At 53.2% G+C, this 24,629-nt stretch overlaps 1 protein-coding gene across 1 annotated transcript in view; it reads left to right on the top strand.

Moving 5' to 3' along the window:
- Positions 1-24,629, top strand: part of FER1L5 (fer-1 like family member 5) — a 100,067-nt gene that overhangs the window by 26,390 nt on the left and 49,048 nt on the right. Inside the window, exons 9-24 of the mRNA XM_075062003.1 lie at positions 191-306; positions 1,333-1,453; positions 2,091-2,194; positions 6,526-6,569; positions 7,797-7,879; positions 7,960-8,072; positions 8,844-8,957; positions 12,446-12,623; positions 14,223-14,347; positions 17,184-17,284; positions 19,469-19,658; positions 20,386-20,541; positions 20,693-20,821; positions 21,176-21,339; positions 22,136-22,250; positions 22,708-22,810. Of these exons, the coding sequence (XP_074918104.1) occupies positions 191-306; positions 1,333-1,453; positions 2,091-2,194; positions 6,526-6,569; positions 7,797-7,879; positions 7,960-8,072; positions 8,844-8,957; positions 12,446-12,623; positions 14,223-14,347; positions 17,184-17,284; positions 19,469-19,658; positions 20,386-20,541; positions 20,693-20,821; positions 21,176-21,339; positions 22,136-22,250; positions 22,708-22,810 (1,956 nt within the window). The remainder of the gene's footprint in view (positions 1-190; positions 307-1,332; positions 1,454-2,090; positions 2,195-6,525; positions 6,570-7,796; positions 7,880-7,959; positions 8,073-8,843; positions 8,958-12,445; positions 12,624-14,222; positions 14,348-17,183; positions 17,285-19,468; positions 19,659-20,385; positions 20,542-20,692; positions 20,822-21,175; positions 21,340-22,135; positions 22,251-22,707; positions 22,811-24,629) is intronic.

The raw sequence follows: 24,629 nt of genomic DNA, 5'->3' as shown, positions 1-24,629 counted from the left end.
ATGCTCTTACTTATACAGCCCAAAATGCTGTTAGCCTTCTTGGCAACAAGGACACACTGCTGACTCATATCCAGCTTCTCTGGATCACGATGGTCCCTTGTGGCCCTGGAACCTGTGACTGTATAAAAGCTGAGTGCGAGGAATACAATGAGTTTCACAGATTGCAGACCCTGCTGTCCTTCTCTCCCAGGTCATGCTCTCAACTGGAAATGGCTCAGTCTTTACCACCCGACTCATCTGAATGCTGGCTTGAGAGGCTACTTGAAAGTCAGCCTTTGTGTGCTCGGAGCCGGGGACCAGGCACCGGTAAACACTGCCTGTGAAAGGGACATAATATTTTGTGATCCCGCCGAGTATCATAGGCAGGGGTAGGCTGTGCCTTCCCAAACAGCCTAGTGTGGCCCTGCCCACACTCCGCCTCCAGGCCAGGCCCCTCCTGCGGTTCCCAGAGCACTCTGCCTTGGCTGGCCTAGGCTGGCTGGGGCTGGCTGGCCTGCCTCCCGCAGGGAGTCAGGGAGGTTGGTGCTGGGGTGGTGCCACTTGGAGCATGGGGGCCGGGAGTGCTGCTGCCTGGCACACCAGGGCTGGGCCTTTGCCCCCTTGCCACCTGGCACTGAGGCAGGGGGCCACAGTGGGGGTGCTCTGGGCTCCTGAGGGGGAGATGGAAAGGGGCAAGGCCTTGGGCACAAGGGGAGGGGCCGGGGGCTAGCCTCTCCCAGCAGCTGGGTCCCCCAATGGCCGCCCATGCTTCAGGCCCTTGTTGGAACTCAGTGAACCTACCTACCAGCAAGACTCAGCAGTGATTAGCCTGAATCTTGGTGCAGGGTTCGAACATGAGGGTGATTCAGCAGAAGAGCCCTGCGTTGTCAGAAGTGCTGAGCTCCCACTGCACATCGAGGCAGCTGTGGGTGCTCAGTGTCTCTGCAGATCAGGCCCTGGCGCAACTCATTGTTAGCATCTGCACTTGCACTTCCATACCTGGCTTCATGCTCTGCCCACCCACAGACCATGCTGTCTGGCCCCTGCAGGCCACCATTCATACACAGCCCTAAGATGACTCTCGGTTACAGCATAAGGGCCCAATCTTCCTCCCATTGGAGTGCCTGGCAGAATGCTCCTTGCTCCAGAGGCATCTGGATCTGACCCTAACACCACACAGGCTGCAAAGTAACCCGCTTGCCACATGCCTTTGACTCTCTCCAGGGCAGTGAAACACCTGGTCTCAAACACACCACATACCATCCTCTGGTTCTTGCCATTGCTCTGCTGGTGGGACTGTCTTGCGGTTGTTCTGTGCCTGTATACATTCTCAGCACTCTTCTCTCCTCTCAGGAGCTGGACAAGCCTGCAGAGAGCGAGGACATAGAGTCCAACCTTCTCAAGCCAGCAGCGATGCCCGTATGCATGGCCACCTTTCAGCTCCGCATATACAGAGCTGAGGATATGCCCCAAAGTATGTGTCGTATAGCGCAGAGATACCTCTCCATGGCCTGGTAGTCAGAGCTGGGGGATGGGCACCAGGACTCCAGGGACTGTTCCTCAGTCGTTTCAGCTCCTTGGGTGGGGACCGGGCCTTCTGGTGTTTGTGCAACACCTAGCACACTTGTGGCTGCTACCAGAACACAGGAAGCACAAGGGTTTGACAGTCCCTGTTGCTCACCCTTCTGCACTGACAGTTCGTAGAGGGGCTGGAGGCTTGGAATATCAGGCTTGGAAGGGACTTCAGGAGGTATCTAGTCCAAACCCCTGCTCAAAGCAGGACCAATCCCCAGACAGATGTTTACCCCAGTTCCCTAAAAGGCCCCCTGAGGCCCTCTCAAGGATTGAGCTCACAAGCCTGGGTTTAACAGGCCACTGCTCAAACCACTGAGCTATCCCTCCCAAATACATTAGGATCTTTGCCCACTATTGTAGGGTGGCCTGCCACGTCACCTGCCTGCTTCAAATGTCACCAGCTTCCTCTGCCCTTTCAGACCCTCATTACCCTCAGCTGAGGGGAGGTTTTGGGTCTCACACTGAAGCACAGATGGTCAGCAAACTGTACCAGCCAAGAGCTATCTGACATGAATGCGTCTTTCTTCCCCCTCCAGTGGAGGATTCCTGCCTGCACTACTTTAGGTCCATGTTCCAGATGCATGATGACAAAAGGATCTGCGTTGACCCTTCTGTGGAAGTTAGTTTTGCAGGGAAAACGGTAGGTAACATGCAGCTCCGGTCAGAAAAGTGACCTCTTGGGAGACGGGTGTGTTTACAGCACCAGGCAACGTCAGTCACCTCACCAACAGCCAGTCTTATACTCAAACACTAACACATGAGTGTAGTAACAGATGTGTGGCCCCTAGAAATGTCTTGGCAACAGAGGCGATAGAATTCAGATCTCCCCTTCAGGTATAGGAGAATCCCCATTAGCTGTTGGGAATACAGTATACAGTCTGTTACACACAGCTGAGCAGTACTGATTGCATCCAGTAGCCGGCAGACACACGCTAGCCTGTTCGTTACAGATGACGTGCCATCTAGCAGACGTCAATACACACAGAGTAAACCTAGCAGTAGGCGTTTCTACACAACACTACGGACTGAATCCCTATCCCATTAGTATAGTAACACATGAGTGCTCTAGTCCAGAGTCACCCAGTTCACGCCTGTTACCACATCCAGGCTGGTAGTTATTATCCTGCGGCAGTTTCCATAGTGAACTTGCTCTATTTGAGTCCAAGCAAGATTTGTTTGCAGCAGCACACCAAGCAACTTCCATCCCTGAGGGCTGAGAGTCAAACTGGGCCCTGTTGTATTAATTTGGATGGAATACATAGGCCAAAGGTGTGAATAGAAGCCAGTCACTGTCCAACGTTACGCAGTGTTAAACAGGTCCAAGGTTTGGTAGACTGAGACCTCAGCCTGGCAAACACACGATTACAAATTCTTTTAACTTTGTATTAAAAATACAGAAGAGAAGGAAACACAATTAAAGCATCTGAAATAGAAAGTGTTAAGTAAGGCTTTAATTTTAACAACAATCCTTGTTCCCTTTCTCTTTAACTGGAGAAAGCTTTTAGAAGGAAAGTGCATCTTGTCTGACAGTCTCTTAAAGAGTTAAGGTGAGGGAGGTGATATATTTCATTGGTCCAACTTCTGTTTGTGAAAGAGACAAGCTTTCAAGCTACACAGAGCTCTTCTGTACTGAAGAAGAGCTCTGTCGAAGCTCGAAAGCTTGTCTCACCAATGGAAGTTGGGCCAATGAAAGATACAACTGCACCCACCTAGTTTCTCTAATATCCTGTGACCAACACAGTTATAACATCACTGCAAACAGTCTCTTGGATGGTTTTAAAGATGGTAATAACTGTTTTTGGGGGGGTTGTTGGGGGAGGGGTAAAAGAGAAGAAAGTAGCTGAGATGAGCTGGAGGAGTTGTTTTTGCTGTTGGTTAAAGTCTGAAATTGTCTCTGGGCTATACTACAGACCTGTATTGGTATCACAGTGTCACTCAGGGGTGTGAAAAATCCACACCTCTGAACAATGGAGTTACACTGACCTCGCCTCTTGCGTAGACAGTGCAACCCCTCTCGGGAACGAGATTAACTATGCCCTTGGGAGAAGCTCTTCTGTCCGCATAGTAGCGTCTTCATTAAATCGCTACAGGGTGCAGCTGTAGTGCTATGCTTGAAGACAATCCCAGAGTTAGTTGAGATAGGCTGGAGATGTCACTGTTGTTGAAGTCAGTTTTCGAAGGAAAGCACCATTGTTTGACAATCTTTCTGATGGTAATGTGTCCTTTTGGGGGAAAAGAGAAGAAGCTAGTTGAGATGGGTTGGAGCTGTCCTTGCTGCTGCTGTTGTTAAAGTCTGATCCTGTTTCTTAAGAAGACGCACCAAGAAAAACACACACAAAAGGGGGGAGACAAGAACAGAGAAGGTAGAAAATGCAGCTTCTGTCTCTGGTGTGACTCTCACTTGCAACCTCCCTGCTGGAGAAAGACAGGCACAGGCACTCTGAGGCAAACTCGTACCAGCTTTGGGCTGGGTAGGCCATTGCTTTTAGCTGCCTCTTTCTGGTCACAGGTTTATAGTAGTGCTAAAAATATCCAGGCTTGGCTGGCTAAGCCAGACTCTTGTTAAGCAGAAGGCAAAAGGAGAGAGAGAGGGAAGGAAAAGGACACACAAAGGGAGAGAGAGACAGTCTCACATCCCAGGTGGTGGTTGAGATTCTCCTGAAGCCAGCAGGGATGGCAACGTTATCTGGGTCCCTCTTTCTAGATCAGTCTGATCAGCACACTTCTCAGGATCAGGATGATCACAGGTGCTAGCTTCTAATTTTCCCCAGGTGTGCTCAAAACCCCCTCAGCCCCAGGCCCCATCCCCACTCCACCCTTCCCCCAAGGCCCGACCCCACCTCTTCCTACCCTTGCTCCACCCCCGCCCTGCCTCTCTCTACCCCCTCCCCCAAGCATACCCTGTCCCTGCTCCTCCCCCTCCGTCCCACTGGGAGGGAGGGGCAGGAATTGATCGGCAGGGGTCGCCAGTGGGTTGGAGGGGGTTGGGGGGAGGGAAGGGAGCTTGGCTGCAGGTGGGTGATAAGCACCCGCTAATTTTTCTCCATGGGTGCTCCAGAGTCGGCGCCTAGGAGTATGATGAAGGCCCTGCTCCCTGCTATCACAAAGCGATTGTGGGATTCTGACACTGAGAAATGCCAGACAGGGCCCCTCACATAAGGATGCCCCATTCCTATGACTTCTCTAAGCCTCCCCAAGTCAACGTCAGTCCTGATGATCCCACAATGGGAAGGCAACTGGTGTTGGTGCTGACGGTGCATGGGACAGTACCAAACCTCATCTAAGGCTCTGCAGTGCTGCCTAGAGAGCAAACTCTTGTTTGCTGGGGGAAAATATGGGAAACTAAGGTGGGTGAAGGAAGTGATTGACCTGCAGAGGGTGTAGCTGGAAAGAGAGGTGTTGATCTCTGGTTTTTAATAGTGTCATTTAATGTTCTCAGCACTGCACCAGAGTGATGCCAAGAAATGCCAACCCGGAGTGGAACCAAGTGCTATTCTTTCCTGCCCAGGTAAGATGGATGACTCAGTAGGAAGGGATGTTGTCAGAGCCCCGACAATCTGCACTGAACATCTGCCCTGCATCCATTCTTTCTCCCAGGTGTTACCCAAATTCTCATTTCCTGAAAGAGGATCAAGGGAGTTCTTGCCATAGACACCCTAATAGAGTCTCTCCCTGGGAGGGCCGGCATTTGCAGCACAGAGTCCCAGGAGTATTGACGGGGGGCAGGAGAAGTGACACACAGAGCTTGTGGAAGATCATGTCCTTTCCCTCTTGTGGGGCCTGGGTTTCTCCCCCGCACATGTTCCTGACGCTGGGAACTGTCACGGAGTCCCCGGGCGGTGCTCTGGAACTACTCCCTACGAAGCCAGGCAGGACTCTGGAGGAGCTTCCTCTCCCTTGGAGCAGACTGTCTCCAGGGCAAGAAGCTCACACAGCTTCACCTCCTGGGTCTGATCCCGGAGCATTCAGCATCCTCTGCCCCTCCGTGCGCTTCCCACAACAAGTCCACCCAGGCAGGGTCCTGAGGAAGCCAGAAGGTCCTGCACACACCCGCACTTCGCAGTCAGACATGACTCTTAGCCAGGCGGGGCTCCTGGGGCAGCCAGAGGGTCCTGCACCCCTACTTCATAGTCAGATGTGACTCTCAGCCAGTGTAAAACAGAAGGTTTATTAGATTACAGGAACATCGTCCAAATCAGAGCTTGTAGGTACAGAAAACAGGACCCCTCAGTCAGGTCCACCTTGGGTGGCGGGGAGCGCAGACACAGGTCTGGGCCTCCCCCATCTCCCCAACCAGCTGCAAACTCACTCACTTCCAGATTTCTGCCCTGCCCATTGCTCCTCCTCTGGCCTTTGTCTCTCTTCCCAGGCCAACAGCCACCTAGTCACGTCCCCCTCCTGGGTCTCAGGTTGCGAAGGGGCAGCCATAGCGTCCATGCAAGGAGCTGGAGCAGCCCCCACAAAGGTCACCCACGCTCATTCCCACAACCTAGGCACTGGTGCTATGCACAGGGAAACGGAGGCACACCCAGCGTTCAACAAAACAGCAAGACTCACATACAACATAACAAGGGAAAATCCCCTCTTCCTCACAGGAACATAGGGAGTGGAGCCAGCCCTGCAGCAGTGGAAGAGGCTGGAAGCCCTGTCTGTAGGGAGAGGAAGGAAGGAACGGGGAGTTCCCCATAATGGTTGCCTCCCTCTGCTCCCCCTAGACAGTGCTTCAGCTTCTCCGTCCGCTGACCATCCCCAGCTCCCACAGCTGAAGAGCCAGATGGGTCATCCAATGGCTTTGTCACCAGTCCACACAGCAGCATCTTTCCTACTATGCCAACAGAGGCAGGACAGCCCTGCCATATAAACCGTGGGAAGGAAGAGCCTTGCTGTATCATTTAGGTCGAAGTGTAAATGGCTCACTGGGGCTGGCCGCAGGGATGTATGCCCTTCTAACATGCCACTCTCCCATTGCAGTTACCGTCCGTGTGTGATAAGATCAAGCTAACAGTTCTGAATGGGTAAGCAGCACTTTGGATAGTCCCTGCCTGGAGCAGGCGATCCTGGCGTTACCCCCAGAGGCAGGGGAGTAGCTGAGGAGAGCAGGACGGGGTGAGGCTGGCCAGTGGGATGAAGGAAAAGCCAGCAGAGACACTGTGGTGGGTGGAAGGGAAGGGGCCCGCGAGGGGTTCATGAACAGACATGTTGCTCTGTGTTATGTTAGAGAAGGCAGGTCAGGGAAGGGGGAGGTTCTGGATGGTCCTTAGTTCTGGGGGATTTCATTCTGTGACTGGCCCCAAAGGAAGCTCTGTCTCCTGCCCTGACGATCCTTACAGTGGACAGTTCCCTTGGGCCGCAGTGGTGCAGGGGTTGACCACAGACTCATCCCAGAGCTTTGGCCAAGTTTTAAATACCCTGGTCCCAGGCTGTGAAGCCCCTTGTCATGGAGTCCCTGGACGATGCTCTGGAACTGCTCCCCACAAAGCTAGTAAGGACTTTGGGGAGCCTCCTCTCCCTCGGAGCAGACTGTCTTCAGGGCTAGATGCTCACACAGCTTCACCTTCCTGGGTCTGACCATGGAGCATTCAGCATCCTCTGCCCCTCCGTGCGCTTCCCACAGCAAGTCCACCCAGGCGGGGTCCTGAGGAAGCCAGAGGGTCCTGCACACACCCCCACTTCACAGTCAGATGTGACTCTTAGCCAGTCAGTAAAACAGAGGTTTATTAGATGACAGGAACATGGTCTAAAACAGAGCTTGTAGGTACAGAGAATGGGACCCCTCAGCCGGGTCCATTCTGGGACCCAGCAAGCCAGACATCCCCATCTGCCCTCACTTCCCGTCTCCAGCCAACTCCAAACTGAAACCCCCTCCAGCCCCTCCTTTCTGGTCTTTGTCTCTTTTCCAGGCCAGGAGGTCACCTGATCTTGTTGTTCACCTTTAGCTATTCCTTTGCACGGGGGAAGGGCCCTGGCCATTTGTTGCCAGGAGACAGAGTGTCGGCCAATTATGCACGCTGGAGACTTAAGAAATGCATAGGGGAAACTGAGGCACCCACACACTATTCAGAGGAAACATTAAGAACAGTCCCACTTTGTCACACCCTTTGACTGGGTTGCAGAAGCCTGTGTCCGTAGACCCCAGGGCTTGGTAGGAGCACGCAGCACTTGGTGGGCCTTTTTCTCAGCAGCACGCCCAGCCTGCTCCAGTGACACAGAAAGGCCCTTTGCTGTCTGCTCTGCACTTCCAGGGACCAAGCAGGAAAGAGGGACATTCTTGGGACCACGTACATCAACCTGTCCCAGGTGTCCTCCACGGGGGCTGAGATAGAAGGTAAGGGGCTCTGACTGCTCACCGAGAGCTGGCTTCATTCTGGGCCCTTTCGTCCTCTCAGGTTCCTCTCTTGGTTCCAGGGGATTTCTCCGGGTTCCTGCCATGCTTTGGACCCAGCTTCCTGACCCTCTATGGGAGCCCCAGGGAATTCACCAGCCTCCACGACCCATATGAGAAACTCAACTCTGGGAGCGTAAGTGTCTCCCTTCCGTTCATGGCCCAGATCCCAGGGAAAGCATGTCCTGGGGGCGAGGTCCTCATGACTCCCAAGACCTGGGGTTACCATGAGTCCATGTCACTAGGCTTGTAGTGTGGCATCTGGCCACAGCATTAGGTTGACTCTAGCCCTCACTGACGGGAGCACCCCACAGTTCCCCAAGCTGCTCCAGAGATGGGTGAATTGTATGGGGGGATGAGAGAGGGTGACCAGTAGGTGACAGCCCATCTCGCCAAACCCACAGTGTCTGTCCTCTGCCTTCCCCTCTGAGCCCAATTCACGGAGACATGGTCGCTTCTGAGGTAGCAGGCCACTTCTAGCGCTAAGCAGTGCTCCCAGCCTGTATCGTCAGCATGAGTGACCTCTGGCTGTTGCTGAAGGGGAAGTTAGGAAGGGACGAGAAGGGTCTGGAGGAGCAAGGGCAGACCTGGAGTGGGGTGAGCCGGGCAGTCTGCAACAGGGAGAAATCTGGTAGAGACCTTTATCCTTCTTCACAGCCCATAAGTTGCCTCTTACTGCTCTGAGTTGTCCCATGAGCTGCAGAGCCTGCATGGAGCCCGTAAACATTGTGGTGAGGGGCTCAGACAGTTGTTTGGGTTGCTTGCCCTTGATGTTAGGCCTGGAAAGCGTGGGGAAAGTTTCCCCAGGCTCCTCCCTCTCTTCTCTTACCCCTTTTCCATGGTCTCCCATTTCCTTGCTCTTCTGTTCTCTTCCTGCGCCTCTTCTCTGGACCTATTTGTCTTCCAGGAAGAAGGGGTGGCCTATCGAGGTCGGATTCTAGTGGAATTAAACACCAGCATGGATAGGACCCCCCGGCAGGAAACAGAGGAGATCCCTGCAGAGGCTGTTGCCAGGGTGGAGGTAACTAGCCATGATTGAGGGGGTGACCCCAAGACCGCAGCCCAGCTATGGCCTAACAACGAACAGGGATGGGGAGCAGGGGAACAGAGTTTCTCAGGAAGCAGTTCCAGCAGAAGGAAGCTGCACATCATTTATGAACTGTAATGCTGTGTGAGCATTCCAGCCAGCCCTTTATGAGCTGTGATTGCCTTGGGAGCTCCCAGTGGCTCTTCCAGGAGCCCACGACTTTCTCTTCCAGTTGCAGGGCTTGGCAATTAGACAGAAACACACGTTCACTTGGCCCCTGAGCCCATTTGAGCTAGGAACCATAATAAACTCCCCATGCAGTTCTTACTGTCATGGCTCAGAGCAGAACTGCACTTGACAACAAAACACGTCCTGGAGCTGTGAGAAAGGCAGGGCCCCAGAATCTGTCCTCTTGGTGCCGGGAGAATATCGGAAAGAGGTTGGACACATTTCACCCAGTTACACTGATCATGCCGCAACCATTCCTGGTCCCTCCCCACCAGCGCGCCCCAGAGAAGCTCTATAACCTCTGCTACCAGGGACATCTGAGACAGAACCTTTGACCTCATTCAGATGAAATGTAGATGGGGAATGACAAAATGAAGCGCTGTAATAGTTAATGCTATCAGTTTTTGGAAGGGAGATAAAACCTCCCAACCTTCAGTGTTCAGCTACTAACTTTCCAAGGTGAGAATGAGAACATCATGGGGGCAGATTATCCCACATCTGCTATTGTGAGGTTTTTGCACCTTCTGCTGAAGCAGTTGGTGGTGGCTCTTGTGGGACATGGGGCTAGATGGGGCCTGATCCTGTCTGGCAATCCCAGTGTACCTAGGAAAGTACAGAAGGGCAAAGCTTCCCTCCAAAGGTCAGATCACTGGTGATCCCGTGAGTCTGGTTCTTTCCCCACCAGGAGCAGAGGCCGTGTGTGTTCCTGGTGGATACATGGCTTAGAGAACAGGAACCCCAAGGTTTCATTTGACTCTTTCCCTTGTAATCAGTCACCGACTTTTCTTTCCCTCCAGGATTCCCCTCAGCCTGGGTTCTTAATTTAATCATGTTTCTGGAATTTTGGTGCCTCAGAGTCTTGCAAGATGGGTGTTCAGTGGGATCCTGCACATTGGCTGGCCCCTTGGGGAGCGGTCTCCCAATCCCAGGACTGTACATATACAGAAAATCCAGCTCCTTTTTTGGGGTCACCCTGTGTTTCCCCCTCCCAGCACTGAGTCCCTCCCTGCCCCCTTTTCCTAGAGGACTGTGATCTGTGCTCTGTGGGCGAGGTGTGTTTACCCTTTGATCAGATTCACCTTTTCCCAACAGCTTTCCCATAACTCCTCCCTGTGTCTCACTAGCCTGGGGGAAAGTACCCCCCTCTCTGCCCATTGGGTCATTTGCATTCTCACAACCCACCACCTGGCAGTTTTCTGGTCCTTACTTCTCTGCTGCCCCAGGTGTTGGAGCTGCATCTTGTTGTAAAGAGACACAGTTACTTTCCAAAAACTTCTCAGAAATAGCATCCTGAAAAACTGGCACCTGGATTGAGGTACCTCTGCCACCCCTTTCTCTGTCCCTGGGAAGTCAGCTGTGTGACTTCTCCCCTCCAGGAAGTCAGTCACATGATTCCCTCTCAAAACCTGGGTCATGGGCTGAGTGCCTGGGTGCACAGATGCTGACTCAGCCATCCTCCTAGTGTCCTGGGCATCCTGCCCCAAGTGACTAGTGAGGAGACATTCCTGTACCCCCACTATTCCTTCCCCAGTTTCCTCCTCTGGGCCCCCCTCTCAGGCACATTCTTCTGTGCTCCCTAGGAAGGGGTCTGTCTTTTGTTCATCTGCAGAACTCTGCCAGCTAACAACTGGGACAGCTTCCTTAATCCCAGACAACCCCTCTCCTGCCCCTGCGCCTGAGGGCACGTTGCCTTCTGCTGGAAAGGAGCTAGTCTCAGCCCCTCCCACACTTGGAAGCACCTGCTTCCCTGTGTTACAGAGTCACAGGAATCCTCACCCACCTCAGTGGTTTCTGAGATTCCATGACCCTTCTCTGGGCTCTCCTCTGGGACACATTTCTCTCTGCTCCCTAGAGCCGGCTTTGCCTCTGGTTCAGCCTCGACCTGCTGGCAGCTAACAACCTGGACAGGTCTCTCCCTAGCCGGCATCACACCCCCATCCTTTCCCGATGTGGTGTTGCCTCCAGCTGCAGTGCAGGAGTTGGTCTTATTGTATGCAGGCCATAGGTGATCCCAATTGTGGATTTTTGGAGTGATGGGAATGGTTGGGGTTGGCGGTTTCTGGTTCTACTTCTTTAGCAAGTCCAATTTGCATTTTCTCTCTCTCTCTCCTTCCTCCAACTCTCTTTCCTTCTCCTCCATGGCCAGTTTCTCTAATAGCAATATTCTCAGGTGCTCCCTCTCCTTTTCTGCAACCTGCAGCCTAAAAAGCTCCAACTTCGCACTCATTTCACTGTTTTCACTCAGGTTCCTGCTTTTCTGTCCCTACTTCCCTTTCCCAAAATAAGCAAACAGAAAATAACAAACTGGTAGCCTCCTCCTGACTGTCCTTCACCACCACACTTAAAGCCTCACTTAAAATCTTTACACCAGTGTATGAAGTGTAAATCTTGCGCAGTATAACGAGTGGGTTGTGATGGGATCCCTGGGGTGCAGCCTGGGACTGTGGGACCGTTGTGCCCCCTGAACTGTCCCCAGCCTGGGCTGTCTGTCACAGTGCCTGGCTAGTGACTAGCAGCAAACTCCTCCAGACACTGTGATTGCTCAGCAAACCGCATGTGGAGATCCCACACCTGGCTAGATTTCATGAATGCTCCTAGAGCCACTCATGGATCACCCAGAGAAAAGCACCAGCCAAATCCCCCCAGCTTCCAGCACTGTACCCCAGGAAGAGTCATTGCAGGGGAGTCATTGCATTGTAGCTCCCTTGATGAACAATGGCAGGTGATGGATTGTTCGACACCCCACCTGGGCGTTGGTTCTTTCCTTGCTGTTGCCTCTGGGGAGCTAATATCTGGCTGATCTCCCCATTTACAGCATGCTTTAGTGACAACCATACTACACAATTCTCACAACTTCATATGCATTAATGATACACATGTATGGATAGAGAAATGACTTTCAGCAGATCATAACCTTCCCCTGATACCTTAGAAGTCCTGCTTTCTATATGAGATCATGATTATATGAAAACGAGGACTATGTGGGTTCCAGGATGCTCCCCCAAGGTATAGAAGTCACAGTAAGATCACATCTCCTGCTGCTGACTGGCCCACACAGAGGATAAAAGCCTGCTGCTGCAATCAGCTAGGGCTGTCACTCCTTTAGCTCAAACAGCAGTGGCTGGTGCTTTGCTGCAGCAGGTCTCAGGTTAGGTCCTTGCTGATGACCTACAGAGACAGGTGATAGTGACCAAGACACCATCACCTGCCCGATCCCCGTCCTAACCCTGCCTGTTGGGTCTTTCCTTTGCCAGCGATATTTGTCCCGGCGCAAGTACGGCCTGTGTGCCATCTTCTATTCAGCCACCATGCTCCCCGCTATCAAGGAGCTGATCCAGTTTGAGGTCAGCATCGGGAACTATGGCAACAAGTTTGACGTGACATGCAAGCCCTGTGCCTCAACCACCCAGTACAGCCAAGCTGTGTTTGACGGTAGGAGCAAGGCAAGGCCAGGGAGGAGGAGACAGGCTGGCCGGGAGGCACAAGATGGGGTGGAAGGAGTGGGAAAGCAGGAAGTCAGGAAAAGGAAGAGCTCTGTAGAGATGGAGGGACGTGAAGAGCCAGATTCCGAGAGAGCAGAATTTCCATTCTGCAGGAAATCCTGACATACCGATAGTTGTTCCTCTTCTAAGTCAGAATGAAAACAAAAAAAATTTCAAATTTTCCTGTGAAGTGAAATTTTCCAGAAAATGTCTTTGGGGTCAGTTGAAGCATTCCGGTTTGATCAAACGGAAACATTCCCTTCCGATTTTGACTGCTTTAATTGTATATTACAAAAATATCCATTTTCAAACAAAAAGTTCTGCTCCCTGAAGGTCAGAATGTTCTGGTTTGAACTTCTTGAAACACTTCTTGTCAATTTTTTTCCTAAATGAAATTATGTCAAAATCACCCCATTCTCACAGAAAGGTTCAGTTTTGACAAGTGGTTTGAGCATTGGCCTGCTGAACCTAGGGTTGTGAGTTCAATCCTTGAGGGGGCCATTTAGGGAACTGGGGTAAAAATCTGTCTGGGGATTTGTCCTGCTTTGAGCAGGGGTTTGGACTAGATTATCTCCTGAGGTCCCTTCCAACCCTGGTATTCTATGACTGTATGACAAAGATAGAAAAATGTTTATTGCAAAATGTTTGACCAGTTCTGTTCCTGGGGGGCATATCACCATGAGCCCCTTCTGTCTGCGCAGGGGCTGGTCTAAGTCTCTGGACACACACCAGTCCGTTGTGAGGAGATCCAACCATTGCATCCCACGTGTTGCTAACCCCCAGGTCTGAGTGGTGACTGGTCAGTGTCCCTGCTCTGGGTCCCTTGGGCATAGTCCCAGGTGCAGAACCTGTGTCTGACATCCCCCTTGGCAGTGGAAACCCACAGTCCAGCCAGACCCTGATACCAGTGCCCCAGCCCCACTCCCCACTCACACACCCCAGTTGCTCCTTTGGCTTGGAGAAGTACTCCTTTTTAAAGCACTCTCAGCCCCTCTGGGCCAGGAAATGAAGTGGAGATGCTGCTGCTCTCCGCCATCCCAGACTGTGGGATTCCTGCCCCCTGCCCCAGGCGGGTTTCTGTGTAGAGAGTCACTAGGCGAGAGCCATTCAGTGGTAATAGCTCCTGATGGCCTGATCATACCTTTCTCAACAGAGCTTCCTCTGGGCTTGTCTGAACTTAAGTCAGGCTGTGAACTGACAGTGCAGGGGCTATTGTGGAATAACTGCATGTGCAGACAAGCCCTCTCTCCCTGTCCAGTTCCTGAGATCTAATCCCCAGTGATGGTCACAGTTACGAAGAGTGTTCATAAAACCAGGTGGAATTCATAACTGGACACAGACCTATTCCTCAAGCTGTCAAGGGGCCCTCACAGAGGGACATGCATCAGGTCCTATAAACCCATGGCCAGCAGCAGGGGAGAGAAGCTCCATAGGGTACACGCTGCTGATATTAACCCACCCAGCCTGCTTCCACCCGTCATCTCCTTAAGGAACATGCCTGAGCTCCCCTGAGCCAAGTAGTCCACCTACCTTCCTTCCTGCTGTCCAGGAAACCATTATCACTATCTGCCGTGGTACGACACCAAGCCAATGGTGGCCATCACTTCGTTCTGGGAGGACGCTAGCTACTACATGGACACCCTGAACATCCTGCATTCCACACGGGACAGGCTGGTGAGTGCAGGTCCTCGCTGTGCAGGGAGCCGGGCAAATCACCAAGAACAGACTGCAAAGCTAGGCTTGAATCTGGGATGAGGGACAGCAGCAAACAGGGGTTGTGTGCGCAGAGGGGCACCCCATCACAGAGCCCACAGGGGACAGCTCCAACGTGAGCGCATCTGGAATGCTGTGGGCAGCTCTGTCATAAGCATTCCCAAATCTGGACCTTAGCATCCAGAAATCTGGGTGCCTGCATGAACCCCTCTAAGCTTAATTACCAGCTTAGATTTGATCTCGCTGCCACCAGCCAAAAATTCCAGGGTTTTGGCTCCCTCTGGTCTCCCCAAACCCTTCCCTGGGGAACCCCAAGACTCAGAAGCTCTGAGTCTTACCACAAAGGAGAATAAGCCACTTCCCTTCTGTAATAGCTCTGTCCAAATTCATGGCCCTTAGGTCAAAATCTGGGGTTAGCAATGAACTACCCAAGCTTCTTACCAGCTTGGATCTGATAATCACTGCAACAATCAGATTCAGAGCTCCTATTAGCTCCAGGCTCCCAAACGCTTTCCCTGGGGAACCCCAAGACCAGAAACCCTGAGCTGCCCACAAAAGGGAAAACAAGCTCTCCCCTTGTCCTCCTCTTATCTCATCCCACGCTCTCCCTCCCTGGGTACCTGGCGATACTGAAACTTAAACCCTTGAATGTCAAACAGAACGGGCAGTTTGACCTTCCCCTCCTTTCCTCCCCTGAGGCGATTGCATTCAAACCTAGTCAAGCTAACACAAAGAGAATTTCCACCTCCTTTGTCCGTAGCTTTAAGCCAGAAAAACCTCAAACAAGTCTTAAAAAAAAACTTTGTATAAAAATAAAGAAAATACATTATAATCTCAAACTCTGCATTCAAGAGTTCACCCAATACAAGGGGCTATTGCTTATAGGAAATGATGAATAAACACGTCTGATCAAAAGATATCCAATTTTGAACTTCAGCAAACTACACACATGTAAATACACTACAGATACAACCTATGCTTTTCCTTTGTACTCACAACTTGGAACAGCAGGGTACGAAAAGAAGGCTGGAGATAGAAAAAAGCTGCTTCTCTCATAGCCAAAAGAAAATGAAAAGAGAACGGACAAAACAAAAACCTCCAAGGGTTCCTTCCCTGCTTTTGAACATCCGCTTCCTGATACGTCCTGGTAGGTTATTGGTCCTTTTCAGGTAAAGAAACCATTACTTTAGCTATCTATTATATGAACCCCTACCCCTCTCTCTCCCCCAGACTTTCCTCTCTGGCTGACTGACGAGTTACTGATCATCTCTTCTACATCAACAATCACGAATATGATAGTATTCTCTCTCTAATCTCCACCAAGATGACAAATCCCCAAAGAAGAGTCCAAGGAATCAGAAAAATGATTCGCTGATTTCTTCCCCCTCCCACCAATTCCCTGGTGCTGCCCCATGACCTCACCCTCAGCATGAGCACTCTAACCAAATAGAAAATTACCCTCTTCCTTCGTTTCACTATAGCCTACCAGAGAGAACAAATCAGCTCACGTCTTTGAAATAGAAGGCCTTATCGATTGATCAAGCTACAAGAAGCAGAAAACCACACACATGAACATCTGATCTCTGCAATCTAAGTTGCACTACACAGGCTACTACTCTGAAAGAAAAATACGTGAGGAGACGAGCTTAATTCAAAAAAGACGATGAACACCAGAGGTTCAACACCGCAGTTCCAGAACTACACACATGTAATAAAAAAAAAACAATAACAGCCTATTTGTTTTTTCTACCGGTTGTAAGCTAACAACTTTGAGACACTGAAGATTAGAACTTGCAACGATAGAAAGAAAGAAAAAAATCCCTCTCATAGCTGAGAGCCAGACAAAGACAAAGACCCAAACATTCCCTCCCCTGAGCTTTGAAAAATCCGGTTTCCTGATTGGTCCTGTGGTCAAGTGTTTGGTTCTCTTTGTTAACCCTTTACAGGTGAAAGAAACAATAACCCTTAGCTATCTATTTATGACAAGCTCAATGCCAGAAAGGTATTGGCAGACTGGAGAGAGCTCAGAGAGGAGCAACTAAAACCGTCAAGGGGCTGGAGGGGTGAGCCTGCAGGGGACGACTCAACCGATTACCTGGCCCTCTCTTGGCTAAGTGGTGACTACGGGCAGGAATATAACAGTCTGCAAGTGTGTTAAGGGTAAAATGCCAGGAAGGAGAAGGGCTGGTTGGGGCACAAGGAGGGGCAGTGAGGAGTGAGAGGTGGAGTTAAACAGCAGGATGTATTAGACTGTGGAATCGTCTGTCTCCCAAGGAAAGGGATGGAAGCAGGGGGGCTGGGAGACAGTGAACCAAACTGTATGTGATGGAAACCACTTCAAGCCAGGGGTGCAGCAGCACCCCCTTGCCCCCCAGGTTCCAGCACCTATGGATGGAAGACACTAAAAACTAGACTAGACCAAACCCTGGCATGTTCACGGTAGAGAACAATCCGGCATTGGCAGCAGACAGTCTGGATGGGCACTAACGGGCCTTTTCTACCTCTAATGACTATTATAACTTCATTGTAGCTCCCACGCCAGCAACAGCCAAACCCCTTGGGCACAGGCTCTTCCTGTGGCTCATCTCTAAGCTCCTCCCCTTCACAGCTCGAGATGCACCAAATACTGGATCTGTCCTGAGGGAGGAATGTGGGCCGCTACCCATTAAAGTCAATGGAAAGACCCCCTGTTGACTTGACTGGAAGCTGAGTCAGTTGCACTGTAGCTCTGTGCCCTGGCCCATCAGTTGGAGGATGAACTGCAGATGAAATCTGACTTGATTTCCTTCTCCATCAGACATCGAATCTGGATGCTCTGAGATCCGTCCGAACCGCCAAGGATCCATCTTTGGGTGATGTCTGGAAGAAGCTGCTGAAAGAGCTGCTGGAGGACTGCAAGTGAGCCAGGACGCTAAGCGTTGGTCTCCCTGGGTACGTCTACACTGCAATGAGACCCTCACGGCTGGCCCGGGCTCGCAGCACTCAGGCTGAGGGGCTGTTCAGTTGCAGTGTAGACATTTAGGATTGGGCTGGAGCCCAGGCTCTAGGACCCTGCGAGATGGGATGGTCCCAGAGCTTAGGCTGCAGCCTGAGCCGACCCTCGTGAGCCCAAGTCAGCTGGCAAAAAGGCCAGTTCCGGCTTTTAATCGCAGTGTAGACATACCCTGTGAGCAGCTCAGGAGTGTGACCTGCACAGCTTTCCTCTCGGAGGATGAATAATAAAGTAATAAATTGCTTTGCACTCCTGCAGCTCTCCAGGATCTCACAGGGCTTTACTGATGGTCACAGGACTGCAAGTCAGGCCTCCTGGGTTCCATTCGTCACTGGCTCTAGGTGACCTTGCCCCCAGCAGGGGCCAGCCTTACACCAGACCTCAGAACCAAATCTCCAAGTGTGCAGCACCCTACATGCCCCCAATGTGCTGAGCACTTTTGAAAACCTGAAGAAGTCCAGTGGCACCTTAAAGATTCTTTAAGGTGCCACCAGACTCCTTGTTGTTTTTGTGGATACAGACTAACACAGCTACTTCCTGATATTTGAAAACCTGGGCCTTCATCTTGTTGTGATTTAGAGTCTCACTGTGTCGAATGGGAATTATACTTTGTGTAATTAACCCTAAAGGACCAGACTCAGAGCTCAGTTACCCAGGTATCAACATTGACCTCAGTGGAGTCACTCCAGATTTTTACCAATGTGACAGATCACAATCTGTGAGCACCTGGCCTTGAGATCCTCACAAGAAAGATGCTATAGAAGGGCAAAGTATCATTTATTACCAAAGGGGCTGCCTGTCACAGAGTCCCCGGGCGATGCTCTGAAACTGCTCCCCACAAAGCCACTCAGGACTTTGGGGAACCTCCTCTCCCTTGGAGCAGACTGTCTTCAGGGCAAGAAGCTCATACGGCTTCACCTCCTGGGTCTCTCCTTGGAGCATTCAGCATATGCCCCTCCGTGCGCTTCCCACAGCGAGTCCGCCCTGGCGGGGTCCTGGGGAAGCCAGAGGGTCCTGCACACCCTCCCCACTTCGCTTTGCAGTCAGATGTGACTCTTAGCCAGCCAGTAAAATAGAAAGTTTATTAGATGACAGGAACACAGTCTCAAGCAGGGCTTGTAAGTACAACCAGGACCCCTCAGCCAGGTCCCTCTGGGGGGCAAGGATCTTAGACCCCAGACTAGGATTCCCTGCCTCTTCCCAGCCAGCCCAAAATTGAAACCAATAAAAACCCCTTTAGCAGGCTTCCTCCCTTTGTCCAGCTTCCCGGACCTCCTTCCTGGCTCAGATTATAGGCTCAGGTACCTATAATCTGCCAAACTGTACAAGAAGGCTATATCGTACAATACTGCATTTGTCCTCCTGTCTCCAGAGGTTGGCTGCTCTGGGCTTTTGATTGCCAGACTATGGTGCCAGCTTTCTCAGTGCCTTTCTCCAAGGCTGGATCTCCAATGTCTGTCCATGTCCTCACCATCTATTGGTTTCCTAGCCTAGCATGTAGGTTACAGATCAGGCTGTGCCCTCATGACATGTCTTCATCTCCAGAAGGGTATTTTCCAGCTGGGAGGAGTTAGGAGAAACAGGGGGCTGGCGAGCTAACGGGGTTACATCTTAGCTAAGCAGTGTCTGGGGCGTGGGGAACGTGATCATAGTCTGCAAAAGTCTGAGGGGTGCGAACCCCAAGGAGGAAGGGGGATTGTTTAGGGTGGGAAATGTAGGGTAATTAGGAGCGATGGTATGGACTTGAGAAATGGAAACTGAAGGCTGACTCTCAGGGAAAGCTTCCTGCCAGTGAGATCAATGAGGATGTGGGACCGGGATGGGATCTCCATCGCTTGAGACATGTAAAACTGGACTGGACAAAGCACTGGCAAAAGTGCTGCAGGGAGCAATCCTGCCTGGCCAGGAGAGGGACTGGCCACGTCTTTTCCAGTTCTGACTTACATGATGCCATGGGTCAGTTCCACATTTCTCATCTCTCCACCCGCGAGCCAAGGGGCAGGTCAGTTATCAGACCCGCATGCTCTCTGCCCTGGGTAGCTGGTGGCAGTGAGGGAACTCTAATCTCTCCCTGTTGATGCTCCTCACAGCAGGCCACTGCCCAGTTTGGAAGGTCAGGTGACAGCCACAGTCCTGGATCAGCAGCTGAGGGACCTGCGTGGTCGGCTCCTCCACCAAGTAGCCAGGTCTGCAGAGAGGCTGAGCGCTGGGATGAACCCAAAGACCTTGATCCTCAAGGTAGAGGACTGGCTACAGAGGATCAACTCCGTCACTCCGGAGGTAGGCCAAGGCTTTGCATGCCTTCCCCAGACACCATCCCCAAGCTGCCTTGCCCGCCAGCATCTCCTCTAGTCAGGGTCAGTTCTAGCTTTTTTGCTGCCCCAAGCTGCGAAGCAAAAAAAAAAAAAAAGACAAAGCTGATCGGCAACACTTCGGCAGCAGCTCTGTCGTGCCGCTTCATTCTTCTGCGGTAATTCGGCGGCGGGTCCTTCGCTTCCTCTCTTCCTCTTCGGTGGCACTTCAGCGGCAGCTCAAAGAGAAAGAGAGGGACTAAGGGAAGTGCCACCAAGGACCCGGACGTGCTGCCCCTTTCTAATTGGCTGCCCCAAGCACCTGCTTCCTTTGCTGGTGCCTAGAGCTGGCCCTGCCTCTAACATCATCTCCTCTAGTGTCCGGGCTGAGCAGTCCTGGAGAAGAATGGAGACATGCTTAGCCAGGGAGCCCTCACTCTCCAGTCTCTGACCTCGCTGTTCATTCCTTGGGTCACTGGGAGCTAGGAGTGATGAAGTTAGTGCTGAATAGCTCCGGAGGGGCTCTCTGGTCACCCTGGGGGTTGCATCTGCAGACAGGCCTATCAGGGGGGTCAGGCTGGCATAAGGGGGGAGCCTAAGGGACTGAGTTGGCACAGCCCCTGCCATGGGAAGGAGAGCAACCCAGGAGCAGCCCTCTGCTCCTGCAATAGCATCTGTGAAATCTCTTCTCTCTTCTGATGTGCGGCCACCCCCAGCCCCAAGCCAGCATGCCCGACGTGATGATCTGGATGCTTTGCAAGGAGAAGCGGGTGGCCTATGCCCGCGTGAAGGCTCACACCATCATGTTCTCCAAGGCTGGTCCCTGCGCCTGTGGCAAGCTGTGCGGGAAAACCCACACCCTCTTCCTGAAGGTAAGAGATGTGCCAGGATCTCTTAGCCGCTCTCGCTTGCCTCGGGCTGTGGGGAGCTGGAGAGCCAAGCAGGGGTGCAGCGGGCTCTGCCCACGCATGGTGGCTGCTTTTGGAGTGGATCCAGCACGGCCCCTTTGCCTTTCTCCTGCAGAGCCCCCAGCGGGATGGGAAGGACACCATCCATGGCCAGCTGCGCATGCGAATGTGGCTGAGTCTGGTGTCCAACAGCCAGGAGTTCATGAGGCACTGTGAGGGGAAGATTGGGGTCTATGCAGAGACGGTAAGCAGGAGGAGGATAGCTCTGGGGCTAGAGGCAGAGATAATCTGCCGGGGCTTCTATGTGGGGAGGGAGGTATGCTGGACGAGGGTCGTGCTGGAGCAGACAGAGAATGCTGCGTACACTGGGTGCACCCCCAGCAGGCCAATCGATTGTGACCCCAAAGCCCAGCCCATAAGAGCTCATGTGCCTCGCACGCCCCTTCCACAGCTGCTCTGCTCAGCCCTTCTGCCACCCCGCACTGGCTGGAGCTGCCCAGCGCTCACCCCATCCCCAGAGCCCACCCTGTGTCCGCGGAATTGCACCTGCTCTGACCTGCTTCCATCTGTGTCTGTCACTCCCCTATGCCCTACTCAGTATGAGAACCAGGTGAAGATCTTTGGGAAGTGGGGGCCCAAAGGGCTGATGCAGCACCCCAGCTTCTCGGACATAACCGGGAAGATTGGTGTCCCGAGGGACAAGTTCCAGCTGCCCAAGGGCTGGCACTGGGATGGCGACTGGGCAGTGGAGCCACAGAGGAGGTGAGTCGTGTGACATACTGTCCTGCTGAGAGCCCCTCACAGGGGCTGTCTCCGCCGATGAGAACCAGGCCAGGAAGAAGCCCAAAAACCATTATAGGGAGGAGGAGTTTCAGAGGCTCTGGGAGAGATCTCCCATGTGTATAGTACTGTACTGTGAGGGGTGCTATGAGGTGAGGTTACACCTTTCTCTGAAACACCGTACGTGGCCAAAGGAGGAAACAGCACAAGATGGGCTTTGGGAAAGATCCTGGTATGCAACAGATAGTTAACGTATGACACTGGCTAGTACAGGCTCCTGGTGAGGGAAGGTGTTTAAAGGGTTAAATGTGCCTTCCGCTGAGTCCCCCACATCAGTGTTTGAGTAGGATGGGAAAAGCTGAGCTAGTGAAGGGCCTGGAGAGCTGATTGCACAACTAAACTGTGGAACTCGCTGCTGCAGGATACTATTGAAGCAAACAGATGAGTCTATTTCCAGGAGAGATTAGACATGTCCCAGTCAGGATCGTGTCTGCAGTCATGCTAGCAAGGACTATTGCCCCAGGGCTCTCAGACCTTGTATCAGGCCTCAAGGTGTGAGAGGATCTCCAGCTGGGGTCAGGAGGAACGTCCTCCCTCACTGGTGGAGGGTTCCAGATGGAGGTGCCAAGTACTGGACTAGAGGGACAGGTCCCTGAGGTTTGATGGGAGAGAACAGGAGATGACAGGAGGATCCACATAGAGCTGTCCAGCCAACCCTTTGGAAAAGCCATGAGATGAGACTCCTGCGTTTCTGACTCTGCCCTGGCCTCCTGCACAGGCTGCTGCTGGATACTGAGACCAACCACAGAGAGGTGCTGGAGGAGGTGTACGAGAATGAGAGCCGGCAGCCAGGGGAAGAGTGGGCCCCAGCTCCTTCTCCCAACACTGATGCGGTGAGGAGAGGAGGGAGCCCTGGGTGCGGACAGCACTGGCTGGTGTGAGGTGTCATCATGGAGGTTGTTTTTCATTCATCTGTGCCATCAAATCAGAACCTCTCCAGCCCCTGTCTGGGATATATACCAGCTCCAGCCTGCAGCCTGAGCCTGGCTTTCCTGCCCGCCCTGGTTTGCGTCCACCTTTTCCCAGGGATGCCCAGAGGCTTTGGTCTCCATGGTGTTGACACTTTCCCTGGGCCCTGGTCTCTGAGGACATTATTTGCAAAGGGGCTCAGCTCCCAGCAGCTCCCACTGTGACACTCTGCTTTGGATGTGTCAGAGGGTTCAACCCACGACGGGCTGGGCTCTCCAGAGAGTCTGGCCCTGACTGTGGCTGCTGGACCCTTCTGAAAGCTCTGGGGCACCTCCAGCAAACATGCTCAGCTCCGCAGTTCCCCTGTTGTCTCAATTCCAGGGCGGAGCCGCTGTCTCCCCAAAGGAAGGGATCGTATGCCCTAAGGGCTGGCACTTCGAGGAAGGCTGGAGGGTGGAGGTGAACCGAGCTGTGGATGAGTCTGGTAAGTGGCCTTTCCGTGCTTGTTTCCAGGGAAATCGGTGTGGCCGCTGGGGCTGTGATGTGGAGCGATCAGAGAGCCAAGACCAAGCTGCTGCCCACCCTGATTTGTGGGGCTCAGTGCTGACTGTGTTCCCCTTGGCACATCCTGAAGAGTCTGTGGGGCAATCTTTGCGAGGGCCATTTAGCAGCCCAGAGTAATGAGTTTAGCGGGTTCCCAGCAGACAAGCATCCTCATCACAGGATCACGGACACCACCACTGGCACAAGCTTCCCATCTTGCTGGCAGCCTCAGCAGACAGGCCATGGAGACTGAGCTCCTTTATCACCCTTGGAGGAGGTTGCTCCAGACCTGGGTTGGTGGGCACATGAGGGGAGTTTCCTAGGCTTTCCCTGCTGGCAGACAGAGAGAACTGGTGCATGAACACGTGTACTGGCTGCAGCTTCTCCCTGCCAGCCTCAGTCACAGGCAGGGCCGGCGCTTCCATTTAGGTGACCTAGGCAGTCACCTAGGGCGCCAGGATTTGGGGGGTGGCAATTCGGCGGCGGGGGTCCTTCCGCGCTCCGGGTCTTCAGCAGCAATTCTGCGGCAGGTCCTTCACTCGCTCCGGGACCTGCCTCCGAAGTGCTCCGAAGACCGGGAGTGCGGAAGGATCCACCCCCAGGGCACCAAAAACCCTGGCGCCGCTCCTGGGATGCCCCCACCTCGGATCCCCACATCCGGCTGCTTGGGGAGCGCGTGGTGCTGAGCCGGCAGCTGAAGCCGGAGCGCTGGGAGCGCTGTGCGGGCAGCCCCAAGGCGCAGCCCCTGCTGCAGGGCTTCCTGGAGGGCACCGCGGGGCAGCTGCCGCTACTGCTGGTGACGCTGAGCCTGGCGGGGCAGCTGGCGCTCAGCACCAAGCTCCCCGCCAGCCCCGGCCGTGGCAAGGCGCTGTTCTTCCTGAGCAGGGGGCCTGGGCCGCTGTTGGCCCCGCCCTGCCCCGGGGAGCTGCTCTACGGGGACCTGCCCGCCTCCTCCCTGGAGCACTTCGCCGCCCTGGTGGAGGAGGTAAGGGGGCCGCGTGTGGGGAGCCCCAGCGCAGGGGCGGCTGGATGGGAACCCAGGAGCAGCCCCTTCCCCTCCGCGGTTCTGGGTCCTGGCGGCTGGCAGGGACCTACCCCCGCGGCTGCCCCCCCTTCTGGCCTGGCTCCCAGTCTCTAGCAGCCCAGGGAGCCAGCGAGGTGCCCAGCCTGGCCGTGCTAGTGCCCCAGGTCGGGCCTGGCACCAGTAGGGAACCTCTCTGGTTCCCGCCTTAGTTCAGAGATCTATGACCCATCCCCACCCTCAAGGCTTTTTCCCCTCAGCCTGGCTGAGCTGGAGGTGGAGGCTGAGGAGCTGTAGCCTGGCCAAGCAGTGGGGTTTTTAGCTCAGGGAGCAGCAGCTCATGCATGGGGAAGCAGAGATTTCAGGGTCAGTCCCTGCTGCGGTGACTCACCTAGGGGTGTCCCCAGGGACACAGGTTACAGTGGTAAAAAACAAGTTGCTAAGGGGTTGTGTGCAATATTAAGGTAACATCAAGGAGAACAAGTTGCTAAGGGACAACAATCCAAAACTGGAACACACACAACACAGTGTAACACCATGTATCTCGGTACATCAGTCCCACACATCCCTGTTCCCAGATATCATCCATTCCCAGAGAAAAGCTGCTCTACTTATCCACACTCACAGGCCACCCAGATACCCTTAACTCTGCCATCTGTAAGCCCCAGGCTAGCCCAGCAGGGAAGTGTTTACAAAATCAAAACACACCTGTAGACAGGGCCTGTTTAATGCCAGTGTT

The sequence above is a fragment of the Chelonoidis abingdonii genome, chromosome 2 (assembly GCF_003597395.2).
Source record: "Chelonoidis abingdonii isolate Lonesome George chromosome 2, CheloAbing_2.0, whole genome shotgun sequence".
Classification (NCBI taxonomy): domain Eukaryota; kingdom Metazoa; phylum Chordata; order Testudines; family Testudinidae; genus Chelonoidis; species Chelonoidis abingdonii.
Note: the sequence above shows the minus strand (reverse complement) of the source record. Positions and strands in the feature narration are given on the sequence as shown.